At 39.2% G+C, this 14,842-nt stretch overlaps 1 protein-coding gene across 1 annotated transcript in view; it reads right to left on the bottom strand.

The window, feature by feature from the left end:
* Window positions 1-14,842, bottom strand: part of DMC1 (DNA meiotic recombinase 1) — a 1,571,258-nt gene that overhangs the window by 57,197 nt on the left and 1,499,219 nt on the right. The window contains exon 12 of the mRNA XM_044067943.1: window positions 6,035-6,151. Within this exon, the coding sequence (XP_043923878.1) occupies window positions 6,035-6,151 (117 nt within the window). The remainder of the gene's footprint in view (window positions 1-6,034; window positions 6,152-14,842) is intronic.

Here is a 14,842-nt window from a genome sequence, read left to right on the forward strand (position 1 = left end):
TTAAAACGGGTATGCCACAAGGCTCCATCCTTGGGCCACTTCTTTTTAACATCTTTACCAACCTTCTCTACTCTTCCTGTCCTGGATCCTCACTGATACAATATGCAGATGATTCTACACTTATCACTATTGCTGAATCACCAACTCAACTAAAATCAGACACACAGTTCTCTTTTAACTCTGTAGAAAACTGACTATCTGAAAACCAACTTATTCTTAATGCAAAGAAAACCAAATTACTACTCTTTCTCCCTAAAAACCTTAACCACATAAAGTCTTCCTTCTCCATATTAACATAAAATAATACTCAAATACAGGTGGACACCAGTACAAAACTCTTAGGTGTTACTACTGATGATAGACTAACCTTTGATTTACATGTCAATAATTGTATCCAAAACACACATCTCAAGCTAGGTCTCTTCTATAGAAACAAAAAATATCTTACCAAAACAGCAAAACCAACCCTTTCAAATGCCTACCTCTTACCCACTTTACTTTATAGCTCCCAAATTCTCACTAGCCTCAACAATGGACTACTAAACAAGTTAGAAACAACTTATAACAGTATTGCCAGATTTGCTGCCCAAAATTCTTACAAGTCCCATCACTGTCTCTCACTAAAAGAACTAAATTGGCTAGAATTACCTAACCTGCTTCGGTATAATCCGTTTCAGATTATTCGTTCCATTCTCTACAAACCCTCTTTCTATCCAACTATCTCATCTCTAACCTCTCATTAACTACTCACCAGATTACTCCACAGTTCTGAACAAGGCCTACTAAAAATCTACAAACCAAGGACCAAAATGGGTCACCTAGTCTATAGCTTTAACCCTTCCAAGGCCTGGAATAGCCTACCACTACATATAAGATCCCTTGAACATCCCAATCTATTCAAAACCGCTACAAAAAATACCTTCATGAAAAATGGACTTGCCAATGTAATTATCCCTCGTAAACACTCCCCTATAATCTTCTACTTCTCTTCTCTCTTCCTTCCCTTCAATAAACAAATTTACTACTTTATCTTCTCCTCTTGGTACATCACTGTACAAATATAACTAGTAAAATATTTCAGCTATGTAACTATTGCACTATTATGTATATAATATGTAATTATGAATGTATCCCTCTGATTAATCTATTTCTATGTATTTCACTTGCCACAGTTTAATGTATGACACTGTAATGCAATAACGTGTTGTACTGATGAATGTAATATGTGGCACTGTAATGCAGTAATCTGTGGTACTGATGAATGTATTTCTATATGTATTCAATATGTAAAATTTCTATTTTATGTCAGAGCTTTTCTCCTCGGGCCTCCATTGAAAGTTGGCATTTGTAGCCCAGTCGGACAAACCCAGTCAACAAATATAAAATAAAAATAAATAAGCAAGTATAATAAAATGTTTAAGGATATAAAATTAATGCCTGGAAGTCTAAGGTCTTCGCTATTAATTACTCTTCATTTGACTAGGTAAGGTAACTATTACCTATTCAATGAAATGTTAATAGTGTTGCTAAGATGAGGATTTAAGAAGCAACTACAATAAGCAACTGTTATGAGAATTGGACAGCAAATTATGTTCTTCAGCCAGCATGAATCAGCAATTTGCTGACTGGTCTCTACATTAACTACATATGTCTTAAGAAATCCATGCTATAAAACTTACCCCTTTTTATTCAATGTTTGCATAAAACATTACCACTTCCTTTCTTGGGTCTTAGGAGAATAGTAAATATGCTCTTAAACATGTTAGATAATTTGAGTGGGGCAAAAATGCCCTTAAGGTCTCACATTGAAACAAAAATTCTTGGGTCTCCGAAGGCATTCTGAGGATGTTGGACTTTTCCTTGTATTTTATAGAAAAATCTGTGAACTTCCTTGTGTGACAGACTCTATCTATTTTGGCATATGGAAAGCTATGTTGAAAGATCTCTAAGGGCTCACTAAGTTGCTATCAGTGCTGGATATTCAACATAAAAGAGTGGCTCCCAGACTATACTGCATCTGCTGCAGACTTTCTTTATTTTGCAGCCTGCCCTTTAAAATCTATGTTGTTTAGTTCTTTATGTACGATATAAACATTAACATACTTTTTGTCTTGACCCTAACTTAAGAAGGTGGGTTTAGAATAAAACAAATAGGTGACTTTGTTGGAATAAAACGGAGTATTGACATAGCAGTTTCAGTCAATCCCAACACTCTCATCTGGAGACAAGCATCAATTTTATAAGGAATTGACAGGCTCTGTATGCCTTTATGGTATTATTAATACAATGAATTTATCAAACCTTCCCTTCCCATGATAGATTTTTAGAAATATTTTTGAAGGAATAACACTCAAAAAGAGATTAATAACCACCAAAGGACAATGTAATACCCAGTAGTATCCAATATATTGTTGTACCTTTCTGATTCTTTAGAAGTACAGTAAACTATCGGTTAACCAGAACTCAAGCAAACAGCACTCTCAAGCAACCAGAAAAAAAAATTCAAAGAAATATAGTACAATGTTCACGTGTTGCAGTTTCTGTTTCCCCCCTGCAGAAACATACCTTATGTTTTTAGAGTTTTTGAGTTTTAAAAAGGAAGATAGGAATAAATTCCTTCTCTCCCCAACCTGAGAACAAGTCAAACCAAGCAAATGGTATAGGGTCCAGTATTAGTTAGGCCTATTTTTAACAGTAATTCTCAAGCAACCAGAAACTACAGTTATCCGACATCTACTAATCTCCATGGGTGTCAGTTAACTGAAAGTTTACTGTAGTTTAACTGAGGCTCACATGGCATTACCCATGACTACAGTGAAAACCAGTGGTAGTTCTACAAAACTGTACCAGATTTTTCAAACTTCTGAGAGCAAAAGCTGCATCCTTCTTTCATCCTTCAGGAAGTGTTAGTGATGTACAGGCTAACACAGAAGGTCTTTGGCTAATGAAGTTCGCAGATAACTGCAAACTAGGAGCCATAATCAAAACTTCTAATGATGTGGACATCCTACAAAAGGGCCTCACTGAGACAGATGCCTGGTGTCAAAGCCATGGCCTCAAGCTCAGTGCCAAAAAGTGCATTATCATCCCTTTTGGTTAAAACTCTGTACCCATGAACTACCACATAGGCGGTAGTCTACTTAATGCCGAAAGTGTGATAAGAGACCTTGGGACACAGGTGGACAGTAGTCTCTCCTTTGATAATCACATCACCACATTAGTCAGGAAATCCTTCTACATGGCACACCTCATCACAAAAGGTTTCTCATCCAGGCAAAAAGAGGTCATTGTTCTCCTCTACTCATCACTCATTAATTAGACCCATTATAGAGTACAACACCCCTTTTGGTATGTACCTCACAAGACATCTACAACAACTGGAAAGGCTGCAGAAATACCTCACAAAGAGGATTACTGGCCTTAAACAGATGCCCTATGCAGACCATCTCAAAAAACTCCAGCTTTACTCCACCACATATCGCCTACTCAGAGGCGATCTCTGCCTAACATACAAAGCTCTACTCAAAGAAATCCCAATCCCTCTGAGCTACACGCTCTAGGGACCTAAACCTTGTCACCACAATAAACAGAACATGCTGGAGGGATAGATTCCTGTCCCAGAGACCTCCCATACTCTGGAACAAACTACCTACCTATATCAAACAAAGCTCCTCAATAGCACTCTTCAAGAACAATCTTGATGATTGGATGGGAGATAGGAAATTCACCCCGGGGATCACTTCTATGGCTCTGCTCGACAGGGGCACAGGAAAATAATTTTCTTGGGTGGTGAAAGTCGGGGTACCTTTTGGCTAGGCTTATATAGGCCCTAGGGCCAATACCCTAGTACCTACCTATGAACTTATGAACCTATGTGGTAATGCCACTGTGAGATAATGGGATAATAATTTTAGCACTGCCCATACATAAACTAGTTCAAGGCATCCCCACAGGCTACAATTTGTGGATTTTTTGCAGCTTCCCATTAATATGAAAGTCTCTATTATTGTCCTGGGTATTTCCCTAGACACAACATATTTTCTGTTTATAATACTAATCATTATGGGCTATATAAAAGAAAAAAAACTTGTTGCTGGAAGAAAAAAAAGTTGAGGATACCTGTTCTGCACACCCTTTATATTGTGGAGATGAAAACAAGCAAGTAAAGTTCAGTTCCCTGGGGACCCTGAAACTTGTCTTTTTGTTATTTTAACTTTTTTCTTACCTTAAATTGACCCTGATGTCATTTACTTATTTAATTAAAACAAATACATATCCACTGGTAATTTACCTAACTTGGCATTATTGTGAGACTTTACAAAAATATGTAAGATTTGTTAAAGTGTCATATTGTTATAGAAAGCATATTAATACTAACTGATGGATTAATTACTAGCTTGAAGAATCTTAGCCTGTGTGCATATTTCCTCCTGTATATAGTGGTCATGTTTTATGCTGATATATGAAGCTCTAGGTCCAAATTGTCTAGAAGAACTTGAATGCCTAACTTTTTTGGTTTGCCCCCTTCTACAGACCAGGTGCTACCATGGAGAATGGGGTGATTTAAAGCCATCCCCCAAACAGAAAGGTAGTGGGCTATGTAAAACGGTTTACTATCATATTTGCGAATGTCATTTAGACGAACGCAACGATTTCTGACAAATATTGTGGGAAATCAAAACACCGAGCAACCAAAATATCGAACGGAGCATTTCAGCAATGTCGAATATTGACTTTGCTGAAATGTTCACATCTGCCCACAACTAACAATAACGTTTGCAGGGGGGCAAGCCCCCCTGCACCCCCCATGTGGGGAGCTGTGCCCCCCCCCACTTATATATACAAACTCCAAGACTGCACTGCAGTGAGGGTAAGGGTACATTCCCCGATCCCCACTATAGTGCGATCTGCACAGCAATGTTGAAGCTGACAATAGCGGCTGTTCGCTCATGTCAGCTTCGACATTGTGGTGATCGAACTCCTCTCAGTTCGAGAAAATGATTTTCGCACCTATTCGATCGTCTAAATGACAATCGAATATGTGATAGTAAACCATGCAAAACTCTAGGTTACACCACTTTGGAAGGGTGCAAAACTCAGCAAGCTGGACTTTCAACAAATTTGGTATCAATGAAAAGGAATACACAAGAATGTTAGCACTCGTTTTCTTAAATGTCAACAGTATCTGTCTGTCACTGTTGGTCCAAATGATTGTGCATGATCATTAAAGCTGAAATTTGAAAACATATATAAGGTCTCAAAAAAGAACAGGAAACAGATCTGCTGATCTCTGAGAAAAAAATCATTAACCTGGATGCTTTTTCATTTACATCACCTGTCTGGAGAGAAGGAAAAGTCGCAAAAAATAGGTCCTTCTGTGTTTAGTGATCAAATTGAATTTTCATTAAGGTTAGCCTCAACTTTTTAAATCAGTCTCAATGACATGAAGTAGTAATGATAAATGTCCTGAATGAGTAATTAGTGACTGTGGACACAACTGTTTGCAGTGCACTTCAACGGAGAGGGAGAGAGAGAGAGAGACAGAAACAGAGAGAGAGAGAGAATGAAGAACCTGATATCAAAAGGCCATCCATAACCAATGATGGTGAACAAAACTACAACATGACCACTTTAGAAAAAAACATTTGAAATTCAAGATGTGAATAATAGGTGGGCATGGAATTGTTTGTTTCCCTACCCTTAATGAAAAGGAGGGCACAGAGGAAACCACCATTCCACTACATACTTGCAAGACTAACAAGTGGACAGGCATGATCCTCAGAATACAAATGCAGAAGGAAAAGTCAAAGACTGGCCACATAGATGTATGAGCTGCATATGTGTGAAGTGCTGCTAAAGGTAGCTTGAAATTCATCCATTTAGCAGCTCATCTGGCATCACTGATAATTAGCAAAATTATTTACTAATATTTTTTCGAAATGGTTTACAACACTAAGAAATGGTCCAGAATATAATGACAAATATTAAAAATTACTGTTTATTACAAATTACATAAATGAAGATGGCAGCTTACCTGTCATAAATTTTTGCAATACGAAGTTCACCTCTCCCTTTTCGTAAGCAAATACGTGTTGTTGAGGCATGTGCTAAAATGTGACCGCCAATTGGTTTCTTAGGGTCAGCCTGAAAACTAAACAAAAAGGTGAAAAGTACAGAATAATACTTTGTGGAATAACACAACTTACAGAGAGATGATCTGGCCATGATATCAACAGCTGGATTAAGGTAAACACTGCATAATGTATTAGCTAGCTGAACATAGAAACATGGAGAAATAGATAGAAAGTGCTATATATGATCCATTCTGTAAACCATTCACCATGACAGTAAATCTTTTTTATCAAACTTCTTTTAATTAAATATTTGCTCACAAAATATGCAGGAAAAAGATAACGACATATACATGTGGTACAGCTGATGTTACAGAGTGCATACCATAAGCAAGTAATAATAGTTATTGCCCACTTTACTCATTAACATTCAAATTAAGTGTAATTACCATTTGTGTTACTATGAGGATATGGTTATATTATAAGTTAGTCCAAAAGCTTTTATCACATAGCAGTTATCTTGTTTTTTTTTTACGTATTATTTACAACTGCGGGCAATATTAGAGGTATAACATCAACCTGTATAGTGATAACAATCTATTCTACTAAACCTTATACACATATATACAACTATGTCACCTTAATTATTGTGGTTACTAATCTCAACAAAGTGATGTGTTTACTATCCTTATATAATTAGTATTTAACATACTGTTTATGACAGAATATCAATTAATGCTTTGCAGTACCTTTGACAGTAGGTTTGGTTCTCCTGGCTTTTTGTATAAAGCTTCTTGGTCAATATATGTTTTTTCACCGTGCTTTTGTATTCTGACCAGGTTAGTCTTGATCTGTCTATCCAGTTTTTTGCTATGTAAGCTTTTAATAGGGTGCATAGTGTTATTATAATGTGTTTAGAGAAATTATTATTATTGCATTTGAATATATGCAGTGTTTTCCATGACACCGTGGATTTTGAATACCCTGATTTCTCTAAAAGGAATCTAAGTGAGCACCATAGTTTATAAACTGTTTAGCAGCTCCAAAAGATGTGGAGGATATCTGCCTCATTGTTAGGACAGAAGGGGCAACAGGGTGACTTGGATGGGTTGAATTTGTTAAGGTGGACAGGTGTATGGTAAGCATTATTGAAAATCACGATCTGGGTGTATATTAACTTTTTGTATGGTGTCAGTTTCATAGTATTTCTAATAGTAAATTCCTTTTGATTGTCTGTTATGGTGTTATCTTTTCTTTCCCAAAACTCTGAAAAAAGAATATAGTACTTTGATATTTAATATTTGCTATTCATTTATATGTATTTGATATCATTTTCTTTTTACTTTTTTAGAACTTGTGCTAACTTGACATCTTGCTCAACTACATTGATGTCTTTGGTTATAGTACTTACTAGGTATAGGATTTGTTTAATTATCATGTTATATTTATTGCTAGCTTTAAGCAGTTTCATGATATTTTCCATTGAACGTTTTTTTAATTGGTAAAAATCCTATACTGTATAATTTTTTTATTAAAGGGTATTTATCTAGATTTACCATAGTGTTTGCTAGTTTTATACCTGGGTTGTTATGTATTGGTTGCAAAAGTGTAACTGTGTCTTTTAAATTTACTGATATCAGTAGCTTCTTGAAAATTTCATAGTTTTTTATTAAGATTGGGTGAATTTTTATTGTCTTAAGAGTTTCTTGTTTTAAGAAAGGAATCGTTTTTGGAATAACTTTATAAGTTATAATATCCCAGTGAAATAATTTAATCCATAATGGGTACCATTCATTTCCCAACTGGGTCATGATTTGCTATCTGCATAATTGACTTGCATTAATAATTTCATAGTACAGTTGAAAATCAGGAAGGCCTAGGCCTCCTTTTTCTTTTGTGGGTATTAGCTTATTATAGCTAATTCTTGTACTTTTTGGGTACCATATGAACTTTGCCAGTCAAACTTTTATCTTTATGTTGAAGAAGGTAACTGGAATTTTCATGAAAGTGGCATTCAGATGGTATAAAATCTTAGGCAATATGTTAATTTTTATAACTGAAGCTTTTGATAAAGTAGATCGTTTAAGCTTTTCCCACTTACTAATGTTACCAACTATATTTGACCACGTTTTACCTATATTATTATTGAACATATCTGATTGTTTATGGCTAAAATTTATACCTAAATACTTCAGGGTATATTGCACTTTAACATTAGTCTCCCTGGAAAGTAAAATTCCTTATGTCCCAGTGGGTTAATTGGATAAATGATTGACTTCTTAGGATTAATTTCATAATTGGATACCATGGAAAACTTATCTATGGACGATAGGATTTTATTTAAATCAGTATTGGGATACTGAAAGTAAATATTGAGATCATCTGCAAAAGCTGTGTATTTTACTTGAGTTTTTGATAACCATGACAGTAAATCTTGTAAACAGATACTGTTATATTTATTAAATCATAACATTTGGGTTTACCCACCTTCTATTCCCTTTTGTTTGGACAGATTTTGTTCAGCTCTCTCATTCTTTTTGAGAAGCAGCACTGATCTCATACCTAAGAAGCTTTTGGCACAGAGTGGGAAGGCAATGTACTCTCTTCTGATCTTCCAGTCAGTGAGGACATCATGTGAAAGCATGCTAGACAAATTCCAGTCACCATTCACCAGAACAATCCAAATTATAGTACTGAATTATTAACAAGTAAAACTGAGAAATGCTACAAAAACGAAAGTTATATACTTACCATTAAGTTAGATTTATGTTGTTGTATTCAGTTCATTCCTTAAAAGACGGGTGCCAGATCTGGTCTTGGATCCGTCTTCAGCCACTTCAAAGCTTCAGCTCTGGTGCTCAGGCTCCTCCCTCTACCCATAATCCTCATGTACAGAACACACCACCTCAGACTGACTTTGCCTGCCCAAAAAACATCTGAAAATTTTTTAGGAACACATGAGGGAAACATAGTAATATATTTTAAATGGAAGAAGGGGAGATTCTACAATAAAAATATACAAAAAGACAGGCTTAACCTTCAAGAGCCAAGGCAAGGTCAGTTAGATCTAGCTCAGAATGAAAACATGATAAAGAAACATTACTTACAAAAGATAAGGAAGGGGTGGAGAGCGGGTAGTTGAGGAATGGATAGAATATGTCAACACAGACCTAACGTTATGGTAAGTACACAACTTTCTTATCTGATGCTGTCTTTTCTATTCATTCCTCAACAGATGGGACAGAGTCACCAGCTATTTTCATACTTGGGTGACCTCATGGAAGGACATTCCTGACCACAGCAGAACCAAAGGAAGCTCTGAACCTGGATTGGATATCCCATTTATAATGTGAGATGAAGGTATGGCCTTTAGACCAGGTAGCTGCAGAACATATATCATCAAGTGGGACACTAGAGAAAAAGGTTGCAGAAGCAGTCACAGGTCTTGTAGAATGAGCCTTAGGGGTTGAAGGGAGTGATAGCCCTTCTCTTGGTAAACAAAAGAAATACACTGGGCTAGTCAATGAGACAGTATGACCTTAGATACTGGTTGCCCCAGATTTACTTTAGAAAAGGAGACAACTAATCAGATTTTCTGAAAGATTCTGTCCGATGCAAATAAAAATGCAACTAGCGGTCATCATCTAACAAAGGTAAGGTATATTCATCTTTGTAAGAGAAATCTGGAAAGAAAATGTGCAATATATGGACTGATTAATGCACAATTATGAAGCCACCTTAGGGAGAAAAGAAGGATTGGATCTTAAGATCACTCTGCCTTTGTGAAAAACTAGATATGGAGGCGTTGAGGAAAGGGCATGTAATTCAGAAATTCTCCTGGCAGAGGTGATAGTCACCAAAAATAAAGTCTTCCATGACAGAAATTTCTTATTAGCTTTAGCAGCAGGTTCAAAGAGAGGTCCTGTCATAAACTGCAAAACAGTTGTAATGTCCCATGGAGGAACTGGATCTCTAAGCAGAAGGAAAAGAAGAAGAAAAGTGTTCTGGAGAAAAGCTTTGAATAATCTAAGAGAAGCTATGGCTTCCCCATATGGAAAGAAGAGACTGCAGCCAGTTGAACATTGATAGACGAATACCTGGCTCCACATTGTGTAAGGTACAACAGGAAGTCTAAAATTGCAGGTAGAGGGGCTGAAAAGGGTCAGTGTTTTTCTTCATAATCCAAACAGAATTTTTTTTCCATTTGCTCTTAAATAGTTTCCTGGTGGAAGGTTTTTGTGAGGAAGATAGAATATAAACAATAGAAGGGGAAAACCTGGACTGTCAAACTACCATTTTAACTGAAGAAACCATTTGGTCAGTTTGAGGGCCTGAATTGTTGGGTGATGTGACCCCAATGGGTGAGACAGCAAGTCTGGCTGTAAGCCCAGCTACCAGGGAGGGTAAACTAGATGAGGCTAGAGGAAGGGAAACCACACTTGTCGAGGCCAATAAGGGGCTATGAGGATGAAAATTACCTTCAACCCTTTCTGTAGGAACTTTGGGATCAACAGTGTTGGGGGTAAGGCATAAAGGAGTCCCATGGCCAAGACTGCATTAGAGTATCCCAAGGAGACTTCCCCTTGTGGAGTATTAGAGCAAAGAACTTGTCACACTTGGTGTTTAGGGAAGACACAAAGAGATTGCAACAAGTTTGGCTCCAACGACTGAAATTCTGCTCCATTATCACTGGATTGAGAAACCACTTGTGAGGGAATGGATCTGCTCGATCTGTCTGCAAGAATGATGGACTTCCCCAGGATATTCACTGATATAAGAAAGCGGCAAGAAGATATCTCCCATTGCCAAACTCACATGGCCTCTTGACACAAGAGGGGGGGGGGGGGTTAAGATCTGGTTCTTCTCATTTGTTGATTTACCAAAAGACAGCCATGTTGGCTGGATGTTTGGATAGAGATCACATCCAAGGGGAGAGAGTCCTAAAAGGGCTGTAATACTAGGAGGATTGCTCTCATCTCCAAAATACTGATGTGAAGATGGCCACTGTTTGAGACCACCTGTCCTTGGCAGTCCTTCACAGATAATGCCTCACACTCCAACTGGAAGGCATCCAAGGTCATTGTAACCAGTAGGGGAGGGGTGAAAGGGTGTCCCTGCTGATGAAATTGAGAATTTATCTACCACTGTATGTTATCTCTGTGAATGTTTGTGATGATGACCAGATGAGACAACAGATGCTTGCTGACAGACCATTACATCACCAGGGTCCACTGCAGGACTCGCATAAGGAACAGAACCAACATAATGGAGGCAGCCATGGAACCTAAAAGATAAAGAATCAACCTGGCAGATGGCTTGTGGTAGGACAAGACTCGATGAGCTCGTTGGAGGAGGAACAAGATCCATGTTTGAGGAAGTCTTGCTATCAAAGCTCTTGTGTCTAAACGTTCCCTAATGAATTCCAGAGACTGAACTGGTTGCAGTCTGGATTTCTGTAGATTGACTGTTATTCCCAATTCATTGCCTAGGTGGTGTAAGGAATCCTTGGTTTGAATGATTAGATTCCTGGAAAGTGCGGTGATGAACCTGTTCCCCTTTCCTGCCTATCCAAACTCAGGGCTCTATCCTTGGTCCCCTCCTCTTCAACATCTTTACTAATCAAATATACTCCGCCTGTACCACCTCATCCTTCATTCAGTATGCCAATGACTCAACACTCATCTCTTGCTCCAACAACATTTATTATTTATTTATTTACATTTGTTGAATGGGAATGTCCGACTGGATGCAGGTCCATTTTCAGTGGAGGCCCGGGGAGAAAAGCTCCACAAATTAAAATATTACAGACATAGTTGCAGATGAAGAATCCTAGCAATTAAAATATTACAAACATAGTTACAGATGAAGAACATAGTACATTCAGTAGATAACTAGCATCTGTTCTATCCACGAAGTCATAGCAGATATTAAAAATTGTTACAATAAGAAGTTACTGCCATAGGCATGGAAGTATCATAGCGTGCTGTAATGAAAGGTAGTTTGTGGGGTGGAAGAGAGGTAGAGGGTAGATGGAGTGGGGGAAGTTAGAGGGGAGAGTTACAAGGGCATAGCCAGCATGTTTCCAACCTTCTTTCCATCACCCAGAACACTTTCTCATCTGTTGAAAAATGGCTCACCGACCACCAACTTATTCTTAACCCCAAAAAGACCAAGCTCCTATTATTCCTTCCCAGATCTCTCTCCCACCACAATTCCACTTTTACCATCTCATTCACTGACAACACCCTAATCAAAGCAGAACCACACACCAAACTACTTGGTGCTATAATTGACAACCAGCTAAAATTCGACTTACACATACAACACTGTATAAAAAAAAAAACAACCAGAAACTTTTAGTTATGTACTTACCATAACTTTAGATGTTTGGGATCCATCTTGCCTACAATCTGCCCTGATGGGTTCGGAGCCGATCCTCGGCTCCGACTCGGCACGCTATACTATAGAGCGAAGTCTCTTATTGGCTGAGCTATTCTATATCCCAGGATGCACCACCATTAATTCCCCAGATCTTGTTTGTCCACACACATGCACACACACACATGTACTGCTGATATAACATTGCCAGATGTTTCAAGATGAAACGGTCAAACTCGAACCGTCCAGTCTCTTCTGATCTCCAAGGCAGGGGGAAGGAGGTTGGGTTATTAGGAATGTAGGCGAGATGGATCCCAAACATCTAAAGTTATGGTAAGTACATAACTAAAAGATGTTATGTGATCCTATCTCACCTACATTCTGTACTGATGGGACAGCGTCCCTAGCACCTGATTCCTGGGTGGCTCACTGGAAAACACTCCTGAGAACTGTGGAACCGAAGGAAGCTCGCCCCCGAGATGCCACATCCAATTTGTAATGAGAAATAAAGGTGTGAGGAGAGGACCAGGTAGCCGCAGCACAAATGTCACTAATGGCAAGCTTGGAATGAAAGGCTGTTGAAGTAGCCATAGCCCTTGTAGAATGAGCTTTCACAGTGGTTGTAAGTTCTCTATTAGAAAGAAAATAAATATGACTGATACAGTCTCTGATCCACTTGGCAATAGTGACCTTCGTGACAGCTTTGCCCAATTTATTGTCTGAAAAGGACACAAACAACTGATCTGTTTTCTGTGTTTGGTGCGTCCTATCTAAGTAGAAACGCAATTGTCTGTGAACATCCAATGAGTGGAAGATATATCCTGCTCTGTCTGAGTAGTTGGGGAAGAAAACTGGAAGTTCCAAAGACTGTTGAAGACAAAAACTAGAACAAACTTTGGGAACAAATGATGGATTAGGCCTAAGGGATACTCTATCCTTGTGAAACACCAGGTACGGCGGTTTGACACATAAGCCTTGAAGTTCCGAAACTCTTCTGGCTGATGTAATTGCCACCAAAAAGGCAGTCTTCCAGGAAAGAAATTTCAAGTCAGAAGTTGCTGCCGGTTCGAAGGGGGAAGAGGTCAAAGCACCTAATACGAAATTAAGATCCCACGGTGGAGCAGGATGAGAAATTGGAGGACGTAGCAGCCCAGCACCTTTCATGAAGGCTTTACACAACTTATTGCTCATCAAAGGTGGGTCTATACTTTCATGAAAATTAGAAATAGCTGCTAATTGAACCTTAATGGTAGAGACCGAAGAACCTTGATTGAAAAAGGAAGCTAAAAATTTCAAAACTTCAGCCACCGGGGCAGTAATGGGATCTAATCCCCGGAGTTGGGCCCAAATGGCGAATTTCTTCCATTTACTATTATACATCTTCTTAGTCGAGTTCTTGTGGGCCGAGAACAAGATATGTATGACTTCTGAGTCCAAAACCTGGTTCCTGACTATAGTCGGAAGTGGAGGAGCCAAGCTGTTAACCTCAGTGAGTGAAGGGACTGGTGAAGCTGTCCCGACTGGTGGATCAAGAGATCTGGAACCTGGTCCAGGAACCATGGACCGTCCAGTGCATATTTCCGAAGAAATGGCAGCCAGACTTGACGAGGCCATTATGGGGCCACTAAAATCATTTTGCACTGCAAGTGAATCGCTTTCTGGATCACCCTGGGAAGAAGGGAAACCGGTGGAAAGGCGTACAGTAGGCCGGTGGGCCAAGTTTGGACTAGGGCGTCCTTGGGAAACCCCCCCGGAACCGGGGTGAGAGAGAAGAACTGTAGACATTTCGTGTTGAGGGGAGTTGCAAAGAGGTCACAACAAGGAGTTCCCCATCTTCTGAAGATCTGAGATGCTACTCTGTCGTTCAGAGACCACTCGTGCGGGGAGAGAATGGTTCTGCTCAGTCTGTCGGCTATCACATTGGATCTCCCCGGAATGTGTGTTGCTACCAAGAAATGGTTGGTTGCAACAGCCCAATTCCATACTTTCATGGCCTCTCTGCAAAGGGGGTAGGACCTGGTCCCTCCCTGCTTGTTCAGGTACCAGACTACTGACATGTTGCCGGACTGAACGGCAATCATACCCTGGGGGAGGTAGCTGTGTAGTGCTTGAAGCGATAGAAGCACCGCCCTCATTTCCAGTATGTTGATGTGTAGGGAACTCTCGTCGGGGTGCCACTTGCCTTGGACTGACCTGCCCAGGTAATGCCCCCCCCCACCCCGTCTGGGAGGTGTCCGTAGTCAAAGTGGCCACTGGAGGAGGAGGAACGAAGGGTCGCCCCTGATCCAGGTTGGAGGAGAGAAGCCACCAACGGAGGTCCTGTTTGCAGGTCTCCGTGATTATAATGTGGTGACTGAGAGGAAGATCCTGATACGTCCACTGGACCGACAGGA

The sequence above is a fragment of the Protopterus annectens genome, chromosome 1.part0 (genome assembly GCF_019279795.1).
Source record: "Protopterus annectens isolate FY-2018-M chromosome 1.part0, PAN1.0, whole genome shotgun sequence".
NCBI lineage: Eukaryota > Metazoa > Chordata > Ceratodontiformes > Protopteridae > Protopterus > Protopterus annectens.